This window comes from Mytilus edulis, chromosome 6 (assembly GCF_963676685.1).
Source record: "Mytilus edulis chromosome 6, xbMytEdul2.2, whole genome shotgun sequence".
Classification (NCBI taxonomy): Eukaryota; Metazoa; Mollusca; class Bivalvia; order Mytilida; family Mytilidae; genus Mytilus; species Mytilus edulis.
The window spans coordinates 31,641,916-31,666,730 of NC_092349.1; the positions used below are offsets into that span (position 1 = coordinate 31,641,916).

At 31.2% G+C, this 24,815-nt stretch overlaps 1 protein-coding gene across 3 annotated transcripts in view; it reads right to left on the reverse strand.

The window, feature by feature from the left end:
• Positions 1-2,214: 2,214 nt before the first annotated feature.
• Positions 2,215-24,815, reverse strand: part of LOC139527513 (putative transporter SVOPL) — a 37,703-nt gene continuing 15,102 nt past the window's right edge. The window contains exons 2-14 of one of the 3 annotated variants that reach the window (XM_071323012.1): positions 23,807-23,970; positions 21,291-21,389; positions 20,284-20,355; positions 19,016-19,140; positions 14,206-14,269; positions 13,484-13,609; positions 12,752-12,880; positions 11,385-11,529; positions 10,859-10,936; positions 8,869-9,062; positions 7,417-7,506; positions 4,761-4,874; positions 2,215-3,916 (exon numbers count right to left, since the gene is read on the reverse strand). In XM_071323012.1, coding sequence (XP_071179113.1) covers positions 3,905-3,916; positions 4,761-4,874; positions 7,417-7,506; positions 8,869-9,062; positions 10,859-10,936; positions 11,385-11,529; positions 12,752-12,880; positions 13,484-13,609; positions 14,206-14,269; positions 19,016-19,140; positions 20,284-20,355; positions 21,291-21,389; positions 23,807-23,917 — 1,359 coding nt within the window. In that variant the 5' untranslated portion in view covers positions 23,918-23,970 and the 3' untranslated portion in view covers positions 2,215-3,904. The remainder of the gene's footprint in view (positions 3,917-4,760; positions 4,875-7,416; positions 7,507-8,868; positions 9,063-10,858; positions 10,937-11,384; positions 11,530-12,751; positions 12,881-13,483; positions 13,610-14,205; positions 14,270-19,015; positions 19,141-20,283; positions 20,356-21,290; positions 21,390-23,806; positions 23,971-24,815) is intronic. The other 2 variants (XM_071323011.1, XM_071323014.1) reach the window with 2 other exon arrangements.

Below are 24,815 nucleotides of genomic sequence, written 5' to 3' on the forward strand. Positions count from 1 at the left end.
GGTAAGTTTGTTTGTGAATAAATTATTTCGATTTAATGTTATTTTTGTATAATAAAGAAAACATATTGAGAAAAAGAATGAGTTCCACAATACATCAAATAGGTGAAAATGAAAAGCTGGTGGACTAGGATGAAGGACTGTAAATTTGAACTGCTAATTAATTGTTGGTTGCATGGTGTCCAGTGGCAAATATTTCTTGCATGTTCTGGAAGATGAATTGCCATTTAAATTTGAAGATATAGAGGGGACTTAGACCCTTACATGACAAATTAACCTCTAGATCTTATTTGCTAAAATAAAAGATAAATTTACAAATCCAGTTTTGATTGCTTTGTTTTCATTAAATTTTCAAAATAATTTGCCATGTAGTTTTAGAGGATTTGTGTGGCAGCAATATTTTTTTTCTTCTAATCAAAACTAAAATAACCAAAAAGTAAAAAAAAAAAAACTTCTAAAAGCTCTAATGATGCTTGATCAATACGAATCCAAGATGATGCCATTCATGAAATTTTTGTCCACCTTATTACTACGTAATTTTGATAGTATAATGCAATGCAGTTGTTGAAATTAAAAACTTACGGCAATACTTGAACAAGTAAACTATCCAAATAATTCTGACTTATCAATCCATGACTGAAGGTGCAAGGCAAAATAATCTCCATGGAAATAGGATCAGCCAATGCTTATACAACTGCATACCAAATATCATTGACCTTATCATAAACTAATAAAATGTTGACGTCGCCAGATACAGCATGCCTTAGTCTTGCTTTTTCATCTTCGTCGAGGCACATTGCTGATTATTTTATTTCTTTTGTTACAATTAGGAATTTTACAGAAAGTCAATACTTAACAGCACTACTAAATCCCAAACTGCAAATAAACCCATCCTAAAAAAATATATACGGTAACATATACAAAATGCAGGCTGATGAGATTCATGTAAAAACTTGAAAAATGTGTACAATAGTTGATGTCATTTCTAAAATGCAATAAAATATAATTTCCTTATTGAGCAAATACAATTTCATATAACAAAACAATACATGATATGTTTTTTCATAATTTAACAATAAATATTCTACAAAGTAAATAATACCATACAGAAAAACATGTATGATGTAGATATCTAAACAGAAGCTTATAGAAAATATTAAAGCTATTCTATGGCTACATGCCTGACAAAGAAAACATGCATTCAATACTGATGAATTTATTTACATTTTGAAATTATACTGCAGTGTTTTGTTTAGTTTTGTTTATTGTCAATTTATACAAAGAGAAAATTTATCTTTTTTTGGACATTGCACAATTTTATGTAATTCTGTATTTTTCATGACCTGTCTGTGTGGAATCCAATTGGAAATAGAACCACTGATTTTCCAGTGCATGCTTTATTTTTTGCATCCAAAGAATAATTGTGGTCTACACAAAAGCTCTGAGCAAAAAAAACAAAAAACTAGCCACCAGTCATATAGAATTTTATAAAAATTCTTATTTCAAATAGTGTTCATTGATTTAAATAGGCACTTTAAATATTTTGCACAAACTATCACAAGTGGCTATATAAATAGATACTGGTGATTTTTAGAACAAAAGCAGACAAAAATTAGCACTCCATGAAAATTCGAGCTATACCATAAAGCACAGAAACCTTTCTTCTAGTTAAGGAAGCTGGCTTGTCATGTTTTGGATTTTTTGTCAGAATTTCGGCATCCTCTGGTTTTATCCATTTAAATGCCTTGAAAAAATTCGCCCGGTGACCCCCATTTTTCTTTTTGAAATTTTTTACATGTATAATGATAAGCCATCTGTAAAAGTCTTATAAAATTTTAATTACTTTCCAACAGTTTTTGAGAACTTCAACTTGTCAATGATAAAGCTATGAAAAGTCAAGAGAGAATTTTTTCCCGTCAAAATTTCAATGGCTCATATCTCGAAAACAAGCACGGTGACCTATATATATTTTTTTTGCTCTTTGGATTCCTTTATCAATTCCCTATCAATATAAACTAGTGCTTTGAAAAGTTAATGACTTTGAAACTGAGAAGCAAACTTCCTTAGCTATGCAGCAGGGATACAAGGTTTTACATTTTAATATTACTTGCTAAGCATTAAACATCAAAAAAAATTTTCAAGTCTTTGGTTAGACCTTACCTTAGATCTAACTGCTGTCCTCAGCTACCCCTAGACATCCAAGGCATTTATATTTTAATTTTGAGGGTCAATGGTTAAAAAATGTGATGAATGCATCAAATGATTGCAGCATTTTCTGAATAATTTCTAAAATATAACAACCATACAGTAGCAGATCAAACAGTACTCAAGACAGCTATATGTATACAAGTATAAACATGAATCTGTAAATTCAACAATAACATTAGAAAAATAGATTAAATGCAAAACTTAAATTTTATCATTAAAACAATTTGCAACCTGTAACATGTAATTTCTGAAAGACACTTTATTCAAATTAAAAATCAGGAGTTAAAATGATAAAATGTAAAATTCGAACATAAAACTGAAAAAATTGAAAAATAAAAAGGAAAAAAGAATTGAAACAGAAATTTCTATCTCAGAATTAATATTACCCTGTAATGTATCTTTTTTGTCAATATAAGAAATCAAGATCTATTAAGAAATTTGATTTAAAATACATATGTCATTGATATATGAAGATGTGGTACGAGTATACTATGATATGAAACAACTCTCCACCCAAGTCACAATTTGTTAAAAATAAATCATTATAGGTCAAAGTTTAACCTTGAACATAGAGCCTTGGCTTACACCAAACAGCAAGCTATAAAGGTCCTAAAAATAACTAGTGTAAAACCATGAACATTAAATCTCAGGAGTATAAACTTATCATGGAAGCTTAACAGATTACTAACAATTTCAATAAGAACTTAAACTTAAAACTTAAATGTGGATAAACATATCATTATGCAGAAAAATACTGACAATTCAAATTCAAATAAGATTTGAGCTACATCAGACAAAAATCAACCTAATGCAAATGAATATCAATACATACCTTAACCTACTGAGGGTTACAAAATCTGAATGAAAGTGTGTTACTGTTTCAAAATTGCGCGGATATAATAACCCTACAAAACCGACCAAAAATCATCTTCTGTTTCATATTTGAATGTTGCAAAATAAATCAAGGTCTTGCACTGAGTTAAACCAGATGCTCCGCAGGGCACAGTTTTATACGACCGCAGAGGTCGAACACTGAACAGTTGGGGCAAGTATTGACACAACATTAAAGCTTGATACAGCTCTGAATTTGGATTGTAATTAAATAGTTGACACAACCAAGGTTTCTGACACAGAATGAATGTGGTCTCAGAACTTAAAACTTCTTCTGACGACGACGACGACGTCATACCAATATACAACCAACAAATTTTCAATTTTTGTGATAATATAAAAATTATTGTGTTCATTAATTATTTCAATTTTTTGAAGAAAGGATGAAAATGTGAGATTTATAAGTGCAATTTCAGGAATCTCTATTCTGATATATATGTAACAGGTATCAGAAAGCAAGTTCTTACTTAATTGCAATCCTCAAAAAACCACATTATTTAAAACAATAAAAACCGGTTCATAATTTCTGATTGACAATTCATGTGCATGTATATGTGCACTTGCATAAGGTCAATTTCTATCTGACAAAGCTCTTTCTAAATGCCCACAGTATTGCTATGAATGTAATAAATAATTCAATACAATTAACAGATCATTGAAACCTGACAAAATATAAAATTGGAATGTTCTGATACTTAATCACATGTGATTTCAAACTCTGAACACAATCATAATTATATTAACAAATATTTCCTCTTCTACCAATGGTTTTTTGATTTTCTGCTTGATTGAAGACTGTTTCTTTTCTTCATGTTGTATGCTGGAAGAATAAAATGCTTATAATTACTTTACATGTATATTTCATTAAAATAAGTTATTTTGAAGGCTAACAGCAGTCTCACATTATTCTGAAATTAACCTTACTTCAAAATGATTCTGAAATTAACCTTACTTCAAAATGATTCTGAAATTCACATTACTTCAAAATGATTCTGAAATTAACCTTACTTCAAAATGATTCTGAAATTAACCTTACTTCAAAATGATTCTGAAATTAACCTTACTTCAAAATGATTCTGAAATTAACCTTACTTCAAAATGAAATGAATCATTCATGATGACACCAGCTTCCACAATCAAGTGCACAGGTGAATAAAAGGACAACTTGATCGAGATAGTATTTTCATGATCCTAGCAAAAAAATGTAATTATAAGTATTGAATACTTCTTTATGTAATTCTAATATAGGATTGAAAAACGACCTTGACCAAAAACTTTAAACTCAAGCAGGACGAACAAAAAAGGAACAAATGAACGAACAGACCAACTGACCGCAAAATATTTATAATGCTCCTTGGTGGGGCATAAACTGGAAGCATTCAATTCTTAAAGGATTTTAATTTTTGGTATTTTCTCACTACTACAAATTTTTGTTGGTCATCTTCTGTAATTACAAAATGCCACAAAAAATAATGTGATCATAGTTTAAAATATGAGATTTTATTTTTGCTTAAGATATGCTGTCAACATTTTTTACAATAGTTGAAAACACATTCCAATTTTTCAAACATTAATGGACTGGACAGGGCTGCATGGGGAGAAAAAGAAAAGGTAATTATTGATTGTCTCCCTTCCCTTTAAGACGCTCATTATCTTCAACTTACTGGTAATGCTCTTCCCATAGTTTCTATTGGCAAACATATGGCACAAATAGCAGCTACAGAACATACACTACCATACACCCACACAGCAGCTGTTAATGACTGATCTAATAGTACCTGTAATAAAAAACAACAAAGTGTGGAGACAGAGAAATGTCTTGACTACAAGAGTCTAATAAATATAACCATACGTTCACACTAAGCTGCTTTTAATGACCGATCTCACAGTACCTGTAATGAAAGCCTGCCAGGCGGTCTTTCTTACTACTTAAAATTAATAAACATATATTTTTGAAATTAAGTTTCCAATTCCCAAAGACAAAAAAGGTTGATATGGTTATTCTTTTATAAGTCTCTATTGGTCTTTTACCAAAGGACATAACTCAACAAGAATGTGTCCAAAGTTCACGGATGCCCCACTCGCACTATACTTTTCCATGTTCCAGGGACCATGAAACTGGGTAATAATCTAATTTGGCATTAAAATTAGAAAGATTAAACTATAGGAAACATATTTTCTAAGTTTCAAGTTGATTGGACTTCAATTTCATTAAAAATTATCTTGACCAAAAACTTTAACCTGAAACTCCCACTTTCATTTTCTATGTTTAGTGGACTGTGAAATTGGGGTCAAAAGTCTAATTTGGCTTTAAAATTAGAAAGATCATAACATAAGCAACACGTGTACTAAGTTTCAAGTTGATTGGACTTCAGCTTCATCAAAACTACCTTGACCAAAAACTTTAACCTGAACGGACGCACAGACGAACGGACAAATGAATGGAGCCACAGAACAGAAAACATAATGCCCCTCTACTATCGTAGGTGGGGCATAAAAACGGTGAAAGTGACATCACCCAAATTTCAAACTTGATCTGTGTTTGGCAGTAATGAGCCTTGTGTTAAAGTTTCATAACATTTGATTGATGCAAACTAAAGTATAGAGTCTGGAAACAGCAGATTTAGTTATCTTTCCATTTATAAAGGGACATAACTCAAGAACAGTGAAAGTGATGTCACCTAAATTCAAATTTGATCTAAGTTTGGTGTTAAAAACAATATTTGAATTCTTTGATTACATATTCTATAAATAACAGCTCCTTTATCTTGTTAACAGTAATTCAGAGCAAATCTGCCAAACAAAGTTTAAATTGGATCTTTTCTGAAAAGTTGAGTAAAAAAAACTGCTCTTATTCCAACAGAAATGAAAGATATACATGTACAATTCTAGAATCTGTTTGCTTAAGCTTTACATGCAGTAGAATAGTTAAAATGCAAATGTAAGGAATTTTGTAAAGAATGTAAGAGAAATCTAAATCAAACTTAATATCAAATTTCTGAAATTTAAGTTCTGCCTTTTTTGCAAACCTTTTGATTTTTTTCTGTTCAATCAATAGTGAAATAGTGAAATAACAATTCGCTTTTTGCAGCCAAAAAGGTTCAATTTTGTCAAATTACGCTTAGAAACATTGATAATTAGTTATTCACTTGCAAGTGAATGAGTGACCTCTTTAAATCCGTATTCATGTGAACTTCAATTTAACCCCTAGCTAGAAATTGACAATGCATGCATTGTACGTGTACTGGTTATTTAAAGAAAAAGAATGTCAACAATGAAAGTGAAACTACGGTAAATCATTTGATTACTAATTCGATGCACATAAAATCATTCTTATATGGTTAAAAACAATGAGAAACATCTATTTTTAATCTATAAAATAAAATCAAACAGACCTATAAAAATCCAATTGCACGTGTTGGTTTAATCTATTCATATCTTTATTTATGTTTACATCACTTATATGGTCATCTGAGGTCAAATCGGTAAGTAATTAGATGGCATCTGGACAAAAATACACACAAAACGAACTTTTGATAGTTTGGATAAATGTTTTACATTGTTATAAATCAAATATGAGAATTTGAGTCAAATTGGTGACCATGAATTTGACAGCTAGTGCCCCTTTAAGCTTACATATTATAGATCTAGGCATGGTATAAACTCAAAGGAACAAGTAAACAAATAAAAGCATTATTTCAATGAAAAACTGCATGAAGAAATATATTCTTTTTTTCTGTTGATCTCCCTTTATTGTGGACATATCAACAATGTTGCATTTTAATAATAATCCTATTCAGAATCATCCCATCAACAAAAGTTTTGACATGGCAATTATATCTAGCGTTATTGCTATTTTACAAAATTTCCCTTTGATCTTAGGACTATTCCAGAAAAAAATGTAGGGGGGGGGGGTTGGAAGGCAGTTTTTGTCAGCACCCGCCACCCAGACAATTGTAATTGAGAATTATAGTGCATTATAGTGTGAAAAGTTGCTCTGATACCCATCACCCATGTATTATTAATACAATGTGCCTTCCAACCCCCCCCCCTACATTTTTTCTGGAATAGCCCTTACTGTGTGACAATTGTTTTTCTCAGCGGAGTCAATTTATGAAATTTATCGCTAGAAACTAAGGGACCATGTGCTGTGGTTAATTTCATAGGTAAAATAGTGAAAAACAGATTATCATCGGTCATTTCAACATTGCTTTTCTCACTTTCGCTGTACTGGCTCAAGCGAGGAAATCAATCTCGTTGAGATTTTCAACAATAATCTATAATTATCTAAGGCTAGGGAGGACCAATCTTAAGACTTACCTGAGCAACAAAAGGAGTAACCATAGCACCAACTCTAGCCCATGATGAGGCAGCACCTATACCAAGGGTCCTTATATTGGTTGGATACACCTAAAATTGTAAAATAAAAAACTGCTCTAGTTTTGAAGCTAAATACTAGAGGAGAATGATAGAATATTTATATATTAAGAATTTGAAAGTGTTTAAACTATGAGAAGAGCTCACTTATTTATACCTTATTTTCCCTATTTGTATAGTTGTTGCCATGTGACCCCATTGAATATAAATAGATAAATATAACCAAATAAATAAAAAAAAAAAGAGTGAGCAATAGCTTTTTTTTTTCCTGAGTGATCTCATATCAAGGAAGAAGATAAAGAAATTAGTGTACATCATTATTATATCTGATATTTAACCTGTGAAACAATGGTTTTCATAAAGATCGAAAAGAGTATTTGGTTAATCATTGTCTCATTTGCAATCGTAGCACATCTGCTTATTTTCAGGAGGCTGTAAACAATAGAATATGTTTGCAAAATTACTTATTGTTTAACTTTAATATAGATGAGAAAGTTGAACTGAGAGGAATTTCTGACAAATAATAACCCTACTATATATAACATGTATATAAGTATTCAGTAAAAAATCGTTTGATGAGCAGTAACACAAGAATGGATGGAAATAATCTAGAATTCATTATTCACAGCCTGATCGTCATTTAAAAGAACAGTCAAGCATTATAATATAAAAATATGATGAGAAGATGTGGTATGATTGAAAATGAGACAACTCTCCACCAGAGACAAAATGACATAGAAGTTTACAACTATAGCTCACTGTACTCCCTTCAACAATGAGCAAAACCCATACATCATAGTATCATAAGAATGTTTTTGTGCATTTGAAGCACACACCACAATATGTATATGTGAACATATGTTCTCTTAGCGGAAAATGATTTGGAAAGAAAATCTTGTTGTCAGTCAGTAGAAAACAAGAATGTTTCCCCAAGTACACAAATGCCCCATCCTCACTATCATTTTCTATGTTCAGTGGACCGTGAAAATGGGATAAAATCTTTAATTTGGCATTAAAATTAGAAAGATCATATCATAGGGAACATATTTACTAAGTTTCAAGTTTATTGGCCTTCAACTTCATCAAAAACTACCTCGAACAAAAACTTTAACCAGAAGCGGGACAGACGGATGAACGGACAGATGAATGGATGGATGGACAAACGAACAGACGGACCCACAGATCAACTTCATCAAAAACTACCTTGACCAAAAACTTTAACCTGAAACAGGACAGACGGCAAATGAACAGACGAACTAAGGAACAGACGGACCTACAGACCAGAAAACATAAATGGGGCATAAAAAACAAATGTAATGGGACGGACATATGGAAGGGCACATAGCCATTGAGTATACCCTTTTCTTTAGAGAGAGGATATAATATGTATCTTACCTCAGCTGAGTAAATATAAACAAAGTTGAACATCCCTGATGAAAATCCTCTAACACAAAACATAACAGCAGTTAAAGCTTTCTGTGGCATTGGTATTTGTAACAACATAAAGAAGAATGCACAACCTCCCATATTAAAAGCACCCATCTTTTTTCTTCCCACTCTGTCTATTAAAAACATATTGACAGGTAATGCTGAAATATAAAAAATACATATGTTATCAATATTTCATAAAAAAACAAAATAAATCAAAAGTGCAAAACAATTTTTTAATCAAATGTATAACACAGGTCTCAGGATTTTAGAAATTTAAAGGGAAACATAAGGATCTATTGTATAAAAAAAAACAATACATAAATGATATAAAACTGATAAAATCCCTACCTTAACAAAAATACACAACTGTTAAAATTCCAAAAAAACTCTAAGCCACAAACCAGAAAATTTCAAAATCAAAACGGAGTTTCTGTGCATCAATCTCCACAAAACTGTAAAGTTTGGAGAAAATTATTCATGAATTACACATGAAAGTACACAATGTGTTACAAACTGCATTAAATGTAACAGTTTTAACCCTTTCAACACTACACAAAAAAAATAGAAAAATGGCTGCTGCTGCATTTTTTTCTTGTGTTCATTCATTATAACAGTATATTCCTTTTCAGACTGCTGTTTCTTTTTTATTATAAGAGATACAGAGAAAGTTATTGTATGAAAAATGCTCAGAAGAGCATGAACTGTAATGTTAGGCAATTACTTCAGTAAAATTCAGGTAAAAGGTTTAATTTATTACATTTGTGTTGCATTTTGAATAAAAACTGCTTTTAGTCTTCATTTATTTTGTTGTTTTATCTGCCATATAATAATTTAAAGAAGACACCATACACAATGTATTATGTAATCGTGGCACAAATAAACGGCTCCATCCTCAAAATGTTTAGTCAACCTCTGTATTTCCCCCTTTTTCTATGTCTCGTAATGATCTATCAAATCATATTTCCCACACGAATTAAATGTAATAAACACATTGAGATAACAAGAATCCTTTTAACTAAATGACTAATCCTTGTTGTCAGTTTCAGAAATCCTGAAATATTTACATATTACAACTTCGTTTATGATTTCCGCCATTTGCAATGGTCAAAATATTTGTTTTTAATTGTTTCAAGCGCAAATGAGACCTTGTATATCATTGATTCATACGATGAAAAATTAGAGAGGACCCGAATGAAAACCGAATGGTTTAAGAGTCCTGATGAAAAATCCATTGTCATTGCGGCATATGCTGCGAATAGCAGTTGCGGACGAGGGAAGTCATCGCGGCATATGCTGTGTATATATATATATATAGCTTTGAAAGGGTTAAGTTCCACAACTCTGAAAGGACAAACTGGAAAATAAAAATAATGACAAGGGCATGTTATTCCATCAAATATAGTATTCTGTTTAAGTTATAGAATTGGGTTAAAATTTCATACAAAGTATCGGCAGAGAGACTGACATTGATATACCATAACAAAACGTTAAAGAAATAGTATTGTTATTGCTGTTCTTCATCAGTAAGTCACAATGCTACAGTAAGAACTTCAACATGAAGCTAAAACTCTCACATCACTGAAAGTGTCATGATGGTCTCTAACAACAGCAGGGAATATTTCTTGATGTGATAATGCTACATCTATTCATTGTTAAACACAGCTCTAGTAAAATAAACAAAATATAAATTAAATCTAACAATCCTGGGATTTTGGGTAAGGGCTATTCCAGAAAAAAATGTATGGGGGGTTGGAAAGCAGTTTTTGTCACCACCTGCCACCCAGACAATTGTAATTGAGAATTATTGTGCTTTATAGTGTGAAAAGTTGCTCTGATACCCATCACCCATGTATTATTAATATAATGTGCCCCCCCCCCCCCCCCCCCCCCCCATACATTTTTTTCTGGAATAGCCCTTAGATATTCAATTTAAAAACATAGTCCTGATACTTACGAATGAGTTCCCCAAATGATGATAGTATCATTGTAGAATAATCATCATTGTTTAAAAGATTACAGCTACAACTCTCTCCTGAAACAAATTAACAAATATTTTATACTTATTTCTATCTAAGTAATTTTTTCAGGGATGAAATAAAATAATCTGAAAATTTCAAAATTTAGGATTATTCTGTGAAGGTAGGAATGAAAGCTCAATTTTGTTTACTATATATGCATAGTTAAATTCTTCAAAAATGTATATTTGGGTAATTCAAAACTTACATTAAGACACTTGGTAATTTTTAAAATGTGTATGCTAATCTCTTGAAGTGTTACTGGTTTAACTTTGCCGATGGGTTGTTGAAGTTGAAGTAAATTCCACACCTTTTTTGATCAAATAGAAATTGAATTTTACCTGTCAGATAAATAATGGCAACAGATGTATAATGATGTTCAAAAACACATAAATTTATCAATTTGGCAAGATATGAATGTTTTTGGTGTAAATGGTGTAGCACAACCCCAATTGACTTTCTTACCGGTCTTTTTCTTCTGTAGTATTTCTGTACTTGCTAGCACCATACCATAGTATGAGAATGCTGTGGCAAACCATAATACCCACAGCATTACAGTTGTTCCCACATAATTACTAGAAAATAAATCTTTAAATTCTCCTCGTTGTACCTATAAAGGAGAAAAAAAAAATTTAGAACTTGAAATGTTATGATCAGATATTTAAAAGCCCATGTTTTCTTTTGGAGTTTCCAGAGAGCCATTTTGAAGAAGAAGAAAAAAGTGTGCAAGGAGTGGTTGTGTATTTGGAATTTCTCATCAAGGACATTAGACATTTATGTATTTCATATATGGTATCAGGAGAGAAAAAGGGAAAATCCATCAGTATTTATTACTGTTAAATATTAAAAGTTTAGAAAAAAAAACCTTTTAGAAATTGTCTTTCTTACAAATACTACAAAGAGTTAAAGTTATCACGGAAATGATTAGTAATTTTAGTGCCTAACCTCTATTAGCCAAAAATAAATATTCCCATCACTCATAATTAATTCAATATTAACAAGAATGTGTCCATAGTACACGGATGCCCCACTCCCACTATCATTTTCTATGTTCAATGGACCGTGAAATGGGGGTCAAAACTTTAATTTGGAATTAAAATTAGAAAGATCATATCATAGGGAACATGTGTACTAAGTTTCAAGTTGATGTAACTTTAACTTCATCAAAAACTACCTTGACCAAAAACTTTAACCTGAACTTTGCACTATCATTTTCTATGTTCAGTGGACCATGAAATTGGAGTCAAGACTATAATTTGGCATTAAAATTAGAAAGATCATATCATGGGGAACATGTGTATTAAGTCTCATGTTGATTGGACTTCAGCTTCATCAAAAACTACCTCGACCTAAAACTTTAACCTGAAGCGAACGGACGGACGGACGCACAGACGGATGCACAGACGAACAGAGGCACAGACCAGAAAACATAATGCCCCTCTACTATCGTAGGTGGGGCATAAAAATTTGAAATGCACATAGAATTGCAAAAGGGAATAACTCAAATTTTACTACAGAACAATATATTTTTCAGACTTTTGGGAAACTAAAGGCATCATTGTTTATGTCTAGAATTTAAGAAAGACTGAAATAAAGTTAAAGGCTTTTCAATTTCCAAGGTAGAGAAGGAGCTTTTATTATCTAAAAGAAATTTTCAAATTATCTTTCAATCAGTAATATGTAAGTATGTTTAAAAACTTAACTTCTTAGAAAATAATTTCCCTACAGAAGGATAATTGTGCTGAACTTCTGATGTTCATAAGTTGACCAAAATAACTGTTTTAATAAAGTGGATGACATTGCCATTAAAAAATTATACTTGTTTTACTTACAACTTTTGATTGGACGAGACTACCCTCTGGAAGTGAGGCTCTGTTGACTTTGGCAGCTTTTTGTAATATTTTGATTGCCCCATCTTTATCACCTGCAGCTACAAGATATCTGGCAGACTCTGGTAAAAACTGAAAAATATGAAAATTACAATTTAAAATTATAAGGTCTATTCCATTAAAATGTATAGTATGTGGGAGAGAAGTTTAAGTATTGAATTTGGTTCATGGGTCTTTTTTCAGTGTGCGTCTTATACTATTATGCAATTTTTTTTTATCTAAAAATGGTTCTTTGTTGTATTGATATTTTGAAAGTCCTTTCCTACTCTTCCTCATACATTTTTATTGGAACAGTCCTAAGTTTTAAGCGCCTAATTTTCTATTTTTTTTACCTTCGTTAGGAATGCTGAAAGTCAAATATTTGAATGCCAAGAATGTTTAAAAAGTTATAAGATATTAAACAACTATTAATGAGCAAGCTCACATACCCCTACCCTAAATATAGATGTTCTTAAATTTTGAAGGCCTTCAGCTGTTATCTGCTCTTTGGTCAGGTTGTTGTCTCTTTGACATATTGCCCATTTCTATTCTAAATTTTATTATAAATGAATGGGGTTGTAAAAATGATAAACTAACTAAAATACAGAATAAAATTAAACCATAAAATATAAAATTTTGGAATTGGTTTGTAATGAAGAAGCACTTCTTTGCAATAGTATTTTGACTCTGCCTTACCTTTAAAATAAGCAGCATTATAAATGAAGGTGCTGCAGAAAATACCAGTAGCCATCGCCATCCAAGTGTAGGAATAGTAAAGGCAGCTACTGTCACTTCAAATATAGTCCCGACAGCCCATGGCACCTAAAGATATCAATAGAAAAGGATAATTAGAATGATTAAATCAAAAACAGCAAAATATTTAAAAAAAAATATCAATAATCAAAATATAGGTATCTCAAATTATAACTGGAAAAGTACCGGTAACAATTTGTGAATGTTTTATAAATCAGGTACAAATTTAAACAAAAATATTAAAACATAAATTGATATAATTATAAAAAACTCACAAATATAAAAATTATGAAAAATATATATATACAACATCTATCAACTGAAATATGCTGTTCAAACTATTTTAAGAAAACTGGGTGACAGTTATAAAATAAAAATGAAACATGATGATTCTTCTAAAAAAATCTAGAAAATCTTAATTAAAAGTTCAATATTCAGTGAAAAAATAGGTCAAATTAAAGGCCCACAATTATCACAAACTGTCATTTTGATACAACAACAGTCAACAATACCAATGCCAATTTTTAGAATAGGGGAAAGCAACATTCACTTTGGGTATATGTTGCGAAAATTAAATCACTATTTTGCAATAGACTCTCCCAGCATTTTTCTTTCCTGGAATAAAGATACTAAGCAAGCAGAATAATAAGGTGCAACAAACATACACTTCCGAGGATCAGCATCTTGGCTCTATATTTAGCTGGTAAGTATTCAGCCATCAAGGCAAAGCTGTAAGGTAAAAGTCAAGGTCAGTTGTTGTAGTAGCCTAGCTGTAACAAGATTAAATTCAAACTCTAAGCTATAAGATTAGAAATTAGTGCAACTGGGACATATTTAGTTATTTCAGGAATATTGGAAACTGTGAATTCATTTTTATTCGTAGGTTTTGGTATACCACAAGTTTAAATGTCCAACAAAGTACAAATTTTCTATAGGTTTTTATGAAGACATTAGCTGCTAAACCATAACAAAAATATCCACAACTAGAGGCTCTCAAGAGCCTGTGTCGCTCACCTGTTAATGTGTTTACAGATGGTGGCCATCTTCGTTGGTAGGCGGGGTCATTAGACACTTTTAAAAAAAAAAAGATACCCTAGTATTATGATTGTGGCCAAGTTTGGTTAAATTTGGCCAAGTAGTTTTAGAAATGATTTTTATACAAGTTACAAAAATGACGAAAAGTTGTTCAATATTGACTATAAAAGGCAATAACTCCTTAAGGGGTCCTCTAACAATTTTGATCATGCTAACTTATTTGTAGATCTTACTTTGCTAAACATTATTGCTGTTTACAGTTTATCTCTATCTATAATAGTATTCAAGATAATAACCAAAAACTGCAAAATTTCATTAAAATCACCAATTTTAGGGCAGCAACCCGACAACAGGTTGTCCGATTCAATTGAAAATTTGTGAGGGGATATATCTTATTCTGATGGACATTAAAATCTTGAAAGATTTGCCCTAAATGTCTTAGTTTCAAAGATATAAAGCAAAAACTGCATTTTACCACTATGTTCTAATTTTAGCCATGTCGGCCATTTTGTTTGGTAGGCTGGGTCATCGGACACATTTTATAAACTGTAAACCACAATGATAATTGTGGCCAAGTTTGGTTAAATTTGGCAAAGTAGTTTCAGAGAAGAAGATTTTTAGAAAAGTAACAAAAAATGACGAAAAGTTGTTAAAAATTGACTATAAAGGGCAATAACTCATTAAGGGGTCGACTGACCATTTTGGTCATGTTGACTTATTTGTAGGTCTTACTTTGCTGAACATTATTGCTGTTTACAGTTTATCTCTATCTATAATAGTATTCAAGATAATAACCAAAAACTGCAAAATTTCCTTAAAATAACCATTTCACAGGCAGCAACCCAACAACAGGTTGTCTGATTCGTCTGAAAATTTCAGGGCAGATAGATCTTGACCTGATCAACAATTTTACCCCTTGTCAGATTTGCTCTAAATGCTTTGGTTTTTGAGTTATAAGCCAAAAACTGCATTTTACCCCTATGTTCTATTTTTAGCCATGGCGGCCATCTTGGTAGGTTTGACGGGTCACGTCACACATTTTTTAAACTAGATACCCCAAGGATGATTGTGGCTAAGTTTGGTAGAATTTGGCCAAGTAGTTTCAGAGAAGAAGTTTTTTGTAAAAGTTTACGGACGACGGACGACGGACAATGGACGCCAAGTGATGAGAAAAGCTCACTTGACCTTTCAGAGGTGAGCTAAAAATGGTTAAAAATTGACTATAAAGGGCAATAACTCCTAAAGGGGTCAACTGACCATTTCCGTCATGTTGACTTATTTGTAAATCTTACTTTGCTGAACATTATTCCTGTTTACAGTTTATCTCTATCTATAATAATATTCAAGATAATAACCAAAAACAGCAAAATTTCCTTAAAATTACCAATTCAGGGGCAGCAACCCAACAACAGGTTGTCTGATTCATCTGAAAATTTCAGGGCAGATAGATCTTGACCTGATAAACAATATTACCCCATGTCAGATTTGCTCTAAATGCTTTGGTTTTTGAGTTATAAGCCAAAAACTGCATTTGACCCCTATGTTCTATTTTTAGCAATGGCGACCATGTTTGTTGATAGATCATAACTTCGGATACAATTTACAAACTAGATACCCTAAGGAACATTCAATTAAAGTTTGGAAGTATTTGGCCTAGTAGTTTCAGAGGAGAATATTTTTGTAAAAGATTACTAAGATTTACGAAAAATGGTTAAAAATTGACTATAAAGGGCAATAACTCCTAAAGGGGTCAACTGACCATTTCCGTCATGTTGACTTATTTGTAAATCTTACTTTGCTGAACATTATTCCTGTTTACAGTTTATCTCTATCTATAATAATATTCAAGATAACTTCGGATACAATTTATAAATAAGATACCCTAAGGAACATTCAGTTAAAGTTTGAAAGTATTTGGCCCAGTAGTTTCAGAGGAGAAGATTCTTGAAATAGTTTACGACGACAGACGACGACGGACGCCAAGTGATGGCATAAGCTCACTTGTCCCTTCGGGACAGGTGAGCTAAAAATGTTATTTTTCCTCAATCCACAAAATTGGTACCCATGGAAATTAAAGAATCTACAGTATTCTTAAGCATAAGGTCCGAGACCACAATTTTTTCATAGTGCATTTCTTTTAGAACATAAATGAAAATTAAAAAAAATCCCACCTGCGCTTTCTCAATGAAATTTTTACAGTGTGTTGTACTACTTTTGGGACAAATTATATCAAAATTATAGAAAACTTCATCGGCTCTAACTCAAAATATGGACAATTTTATGTTTAGGGCGTCTTGGAATCTTTTGACAGCTTCTGAAGTGCTAGTTTTTAACCTTTTTCAACTGGACCAAATCACTACTTTCCTTAAAAATTCAAATTTTTTTACAGTGTAATTTCACCCCCCTACTTGCCATTTCATTTGAGAAATAAATTTGGAAGGGGTATAAAAAATATTGGCAAGTAACCCACTGTCAACACTAGGGACTATATTTGTGGACAACGAAAATCAAGGGACGACAATTGTGGTCTCGGACCATAAACAACAAGCTGCTGAATGTGTGTACATCTGTGTTTTTTTTGTGTAGTTTTAATCTTTATTTGATTCCTTTTAAATCCATCGTTGAAATGCATTAAAAAGAACCCCTGTTGGTCAACCAATCAAATGCTGAGCTAACAAGAATGTGTCCATAGTACACGGGTGCCCCACTCGCACTATCATTTTCCATGTTCAGTGGACCGTGAAATTGGGGTCAAAACTTTAGTTTTGCATTTAAATTAGAAAGATCATATCATAGGGAACATGGGTTCTAAGTTTCAAGTTGATTGGACTTTAACTTCATTAAAAACTACCTTGACCAAAAACTTTAACCTGAAGTGGGACGAACGAACGAACAAACGGATGTACAGACCAGAAAACATAATGCCCCTCTACTATCGTAGGTGGGGCATAAAAATCAAACTGTTGTATAACTTCAGCAGATCCACTTTTCCTACTAAAACTTTTAACATTGTAAGATAGACATTTTTTTTTTTACAAAGACATATGACATAAATTAGCTTGCAGAATAAATGAAAAAGAAACTTTTTCTGAACAGAATATATCACTCATGCAAAGAATTAGAGAAGTTGCGAAACTATATCATTAAGCTTTCAATTCAACAACACAATTGTTCCAAATATAGGACAGTTTATAAGGTATATTTACTGAATAATATCAAAAGACATGCTACAAAATTTGACATGACACAGAAATTTTTCATTTCTTCCATGATCTCTTCACTTCATAGCTTAAAAACATTTTTAATATGAATGAAATTAAGCGCATTTAAAATATAGAGAATAGGTCCTAAACTTCATTCTCCATGTGAACATGGTAAATATTATTTTCTAATTTCCTGGAATAATCCTTTGTGCATGTTATGAATTCCTTTTTATAATGTATGCTGATGGTAAATAGATGGTTATATAAATCAAATCATTATCATTAGTTGATGATTAAGTTTTGTTTAGAACATGTATGAATGTAATTACAAGAGAAAACTTTGTATGTTTCATTATTATTTTAAATAATAATAATAAAGATATCTTTATTATGTTAATAGAAACAAAGTTTTGATTTGAATAAATTAAATATTTGATAATTGCAGTTATCTACCTTAGCACACATTCATTGGTTTTATATTACCTATATTTTTCATTGATGGGGAAGGTCTTATGTTTTTTCTAACACTATTTTTTATGCAAATTTTACATATTACAAAAAAATAAATACTAGCAAAGATGATATGCAAATTAACTAAATACAAACACTACTTTAAACACACTATTATTACAAGAATCATCTATTTGTAAAAGTTTCATGCACAATGCCAATCAACAAAAGTCTAAATCATAAAATAAATTTATTCTACAAGATGCTTTAATGTGCAAATCAATATACTACACTGGTGATTTCCCTTAATATGTTTTCTAGGAATATCCAGACAGTCAACAAAATGGCAGTCAAATATCTTGAACTTTTTTATATAATGAAGCAAAACATTAATTTCTATTTTTTTTAAAATAAATAAATATTTTAATTAGGGAAAACCATACAATTATTTTTTAAATCCTCCAAAGAAATTAACAGCATCATGTCTATGGAAAGGGTTTCAGAACTTTTCTGATATGTACATTTTGTACCAGTCGGGGCTACCGTAATCTACTAAAAATGAGTGTGGGAGAGTCATAAGGGACATTCAAAATTAAATTCCCCTACAACCAGCATACATTCTTTGAGTTATATATATCACTGCACATTCACAAATATAAATAACCTTGTTTCAACAAGAAAATTCAGAAAGTTAAATTTTTCACAGATTTATTCTAGCAATATGTGCATCTAAGCTTGCAAGTATTCAAACAGGCATTAAAAGTTTAAAATAATTTGACACACATACCTTTGAGGTGACCCTGCCAGACCCCCACCTACAAGACATCGTAAAAACAGGATCCAATAATAAGATGGACTGAACGTTGTCAACAGCCCGTAGTATCCTATCCAGAATGTTACCATATATAATGTCTGAAAAAAACAATGTAAAAATATTCTTTTGCTGAAAAAGAACTTGCATCAGTAATGTATATATACATATCAGGTAGATTTTGTCTTTTTAACCTATCCCCTATGTGCAAAGAGGGTTTTCTTGAAGTTTTACCAATTCTAGATTTGTGTCATCTCTCAGTCTGAGATGGGGAAACCCATTGCTGTGGTGTATGTTACATTAAATATTCAACTATAATAATTGCACCAGCAAAATGAAAGAAAATTGTGCAGAATTTTTTTTCTCAGTTTGTTAAATCATTTAAAACAAAGCACTTAAATAAATTAAATACTACCATCAATTCAAAGATTTTTCTAAAGATCGCTAAAGTTAAAATCGCATTTTATTCTAAAATGACAGAATAGCAATAATGAATGAATGCAATAATTTCTGAATATACAGTATTTTATAAATATAAAAAAATAGTAATTTGGTTTAAAAAAAGCCTGATTTTTTTCTGGGTTTCCAATATATACAAAAAATCTAGAGAAAAGTCTTGCTGAAGTCAAAATTAAAAAAAAAAATGGCCATGGCTATAGAACCTAATTATAAACTATAACAAATGTTGATGCTATTGAACCAAGTATGTATCCATAGTACACAGATGCCCCACTCACAATTTCATTTTCTATGTTCAGTGGACTGTGAAATTGAGGTCAAAACTCTAAATTAGCATGAAAATAATAAAGATCATATCATAAAAACATATGTACTTATCAGTTTCAAGTTTATTGGACTCTAACTTCATCAAAAACTACCATGACCAAAATCTTTAATCTGAAGCAGAACAGACAGACTGACAAAGGGACAGACCAAAGGAAGGACGGACGAACAAACAGATGCACAGACTGAAAAAACATAATTCTACTAAGTGGGTATAAAAATGGTCTTCTCTGACCTTGGTTCCACAATTATCTAAGGCCAAAAAATGTCATAAAAAAGTCACTATCTCTATGCATTATATGGGCATTGCTCATTGTTGACGGCCATAGAGTGACCTATAGTTGTCAATTTCTGTGTCATTTGGTCTCTTGTGGAGTGTTGTCATTTACAATTATACCACATCTTTTTTTATATGATAAATACATAGTACATATATATTATAACCCTCCTTTTATACTCACTGTCTGCCTGCCATATCTGTCTCCTACGGCACCCCATATTGGGGCCATGATACACATCCCAATAAACACAACCTTAAATTATAGGATTACATTATGTCATCACAAATATTTATAAAGGGATATTCATAAGTGCATTTTCACAACACATATTTTATCAATCAAGATATAACGTCCTAAATGTAAGTCTACATAGATCTACTCAAACATTTCCTATTGTTTCAATAGCATTTCAATGAAATGTTTATTCTCTCCTTTTGATGTTTTTTGTATTGTTGGATTACTGCCTAATGGACATGTACTTTCCTTGTAATATTCATCAGTGAAAAGCATTTGATTTTAGATATTTTCATTGTGCTTAATGCTATTCAAAATATGCAAAACAATCTAATTTAATTTTGGTGATGTCTGATGTTCTAATATAACTATTGTTTTCAATTTGTTTGATCTGTGTAAGCATTTATTTTTGCCATTTGATATCAAAGGGACATTCCATTTTGAATTTTTCATTTGACTTCTGTATTTTTCATTTTTTTGTTAATTTTTGTTAATAGTTATATAGAGTTAAGTTGGTACCAAAAACTTTTTATTCATTTTATTTAACTTATTTCATTTTCATAAAATTTTGACAATATATTTCATTTGACCCTTTAACAAAGTCATAAAATTTCAAAAAATTTGAACCACACACTTTAATAGTTTATCTGAAAACATTCATATATAGTAGTTTGACAAACACTGTTCATGATCATTGAGAAGCATAAGCTTAATATTTCCTTAACAATGTGATTAAAACATTTGGCTGATTTTACAGAGTTATTTCCCTGTAGTGTTAAGTACCACCTTAAGAACATTGTTTCTAGAACCTTGGTGGCCAAGAAGTTTAAGTAGTATTATCATCTACAGCGGCCACTATTTGTTTTGGGTTTATTTGTTTTATTGTTGTTGGGTTCCTGTCTTATTGACATATACCACCAATTTTTCTTTTCTTCAGAATAACAGCTACTCACTGTAGTAATAAAAGCCACATGGAAATGTTCTAATCCCCATTCACATCTCAACACAGGAGATATAACAGCCAGTAACATCATCTCTAAGGAATCTGCTGCCTGGAAAGTCACAAAATAATTTATAACAAAATTTATTAAAAATAACAATGGTTGAAGTCAAAGAATATGTGACTTAAAGTTTACAATTAAAACCTAGTAAACCTGGTAAAAGTGTGACAATATGATGGGCTTAAAATATATATATAAATATATTATATATATTTATATTTATATTTATGATTATATATTCTCAAAATGTTTATTAAATTGAATAAAATAAATACAGGGGAATATCTATTAAGAAAAACATGACCTTGTAAAAGGTTGTTCAATTGACCTCTAGGTTGCATATAACATGTTTACATGCAGACCAGGTGGTGACATATAGCCATTACAATTAGTTAGTGACACTGGACATACGTGCATTCTTTGACCATCAATCTCCAGGTTGGTCAAAACATGTCAATTAGAGACAACTTAATAGATATTCATCCCTGTATCTTTTGACTTAAGACTATAATGGTCAAATTAATAGAAACCTTGACACTGTTTATATTCTGTATATATACTTGTGTATTTTATTGTATGGGACACATCGGCCTATGCAGGTTAATAAAATTATAGCAAATTCCATCTTGTTATAAAAGTAATGATAAAATAACTCCACTGCTGAGTCATGAAAATACCAATCTGGAATGTGTCCTTAGTACATAAGTTCCCACTTGCACTATCATTTTCTATGTTTAGTGGGCCGTGAAAATGAGGTAAAAACTATAATTTGGCATTAAAATTAGATAGGGAATATTTGTACTAAGTTTGAAGTAGATTGGACTTCAACTTCATCAATAACTACCTCGACCAAAACACTTTAACCGGAAGTGGGACAGATGGACAAACAAACGAATGGGCGAACCAACGGACAAACACCCAGACCAGAAAACATAATACCCCTCTACTATCGTAGGTGGGGCAAAAAAAAAAAAGAATTCCATGCAGTCAAAATAAATGTAGGTGTCACATCATGTTCTTAGATGTTAAAATTTTCAACAGATTTTTCGACCCACATAATTTAGAAAAATTATACAACAGCTTGCTTTCAATCAATGTAGTCAAATCAATCATATCATTACTTAGTTACGTTTACTTAAAACACAAGATTAAAGATGATACATATATTGCTTACTAAAAGAAAATTATTATGTAATCAAATTAATAATGTGTGAAATGCAATAATGAGTCAAAAGTGAAGTTTTATGGACATGTTGTATATATATATATATATTTCTCTAATTCTTGGTCAATTATCCCTTTCTCCACCCATTGTAAAAATTTAATCAACGTGTGGTTCGGTTTGATCTCAGTACTTTATTGGTTAAAATCCGATTATGACTTCGAATTTTCTTGCTTTCCTCTGAATTTTCTATTGTGACGGCATGAAAAAAGGTGGCCATGCCTGATGACGTCACATAGAAAGAGCACATCTAAAGGAAGGAATAAGTTTGCCTGCATATTGATTGAAAATCATTAGAGAACCAGATTTTACCACTAAATCTCGTGTAATATGATATTTATCCACTCTCAACAGTTAAATTTTAAATATTTAAAATGCTTGGCAAGCCTCTTAAATTTGAAAATTTAACTGTCTCAAGTGGATAAATACAATGAAATATCGTATCACACTCGATTTTGTGGTAGAATCTATATAGATGTGCATCTATTGTTGAGGTTTGTCATGACTATATATTGCCCTCTAGATGTCTTTTGATTGAGGTTTGTCATGACTATATATTGCCCTCTAGATGTCTTTTGATTGAGGTTTGTCATGACTATATATTGCCCTCTAGATGTCTTTTGATTGAGGTTTGTCATGACTATATATTGCCCTCTAGATGTCTTTTGATTGAGGTTTGTCATGACTATATATTGCCCTCTAGATGTCTTTTGATTGAGGTTTGTCATGACTATATATTGCCCTCTAGATGTCTTTTGATTGAGGTTTGTCATGACTATATATTGCCCTCTAGATGTCTTTTGATTGAGGTTTGTCATGACTATATATTGCCCTCTAGATGTCTTTTGATTGAGGTTTGTCATGACTATATATTGCCCTCTAGATGTCTTTTGATTGAGGTTTGTCATGACTATATATTGCCCTCTAGATGTCTTTTGATTGAGGTTTGTCATGACTATATATTGCCCTCTAGATGTCTTTTGGTTATTTTCATTGTTAGCTGACTCTCATTGACATGATTCAAATATGTTTCATATAACATGCATATTGTGGATTAATATTGTTAGGTGATTAAAGAAATATTGGTATTTTGAGAGTCAATTCTAAATTAATTTCATTGTTTCATTTTGTTGAAAAAAAATTAATTTGTGGTTTCCCCTAGCTCAAAATTCAAGAAAATTGTTATCACATAAATTTAAAATCCACAGTATTTTGAAACCATTGTTATAAACACAGTAATATTTACAGTAAACAAACCACACATGAAGTACAGTCGAATCTGGAACCAGCCAAATCCAACTGCTTCTACAGCTTCCTCTACAGTGAAATGTTTCTTTTTAGATTCTTCGGTATACATCTCTCCTCCTGAGGACTCAGACTCACTCTCTAGTAAAGCTATAGCTTCAAGTTCTGAAATCAAAAGTACAACTTTATATTAATTTTTAAGTTCATGTATAGTAAAATAAAATCTGTAACCATCTGATCCAAATGTGAAAAAAAGGCCAATTTTTTAAGGATTGGTCGACTAATAAAGTTTTGTAACTCATGATCAGCAACATGAGTCTGCAATGTCATATCAGAAATTAATCAAAAATACAAGAATGTCTATTGTACACAGATGACTCACATGCAATATCATTTTGCATGTTCAGTAGACCATGAAATTGGGGTCAAAACTTAAATATGGAATTTAAATTAGAAAGTTCATATCATAGGAAACAGGAGTACTAAGTCTCAAGTAGATTGAACTTCAACTTCTTCAAAAACTACCTTGACCAAAAACTTCAACCTAAAGCAGGACAGACAGAGGGACGAACAGACGAACGGACAGAGGGACAAACTAACAAACTACTTTTGTAGGTGGGGAATAAAAATGAGCTAATTACAATAGATAAATCAAACCATCAAAATTTCATGAAAACTGCTAAAGGTGATTTCAAATTAATTGTAACTGCAACATCCCACCTTTTTCTTATTGATATAGAATTTTTTTTAAATCAAAAAATGTAACTTAAGTATGTCAATATATATAAACAAAGTTTCTTGAATTGTTCAAAGCATTATTGAGTACTAGTCAGAAAAATGGAAAAAATCTCATACTTTTTCATGAATAAAATCCCATAACTTAGATATACATGATACATTTTGTGTCTATTTCATATAACAAGTTAAACAAGCACTGTATACAATGTATATATAAAATTAAACTTACAAATTATAATCTAGTATGGAATTTGGTTCTTACAAAATTTCAC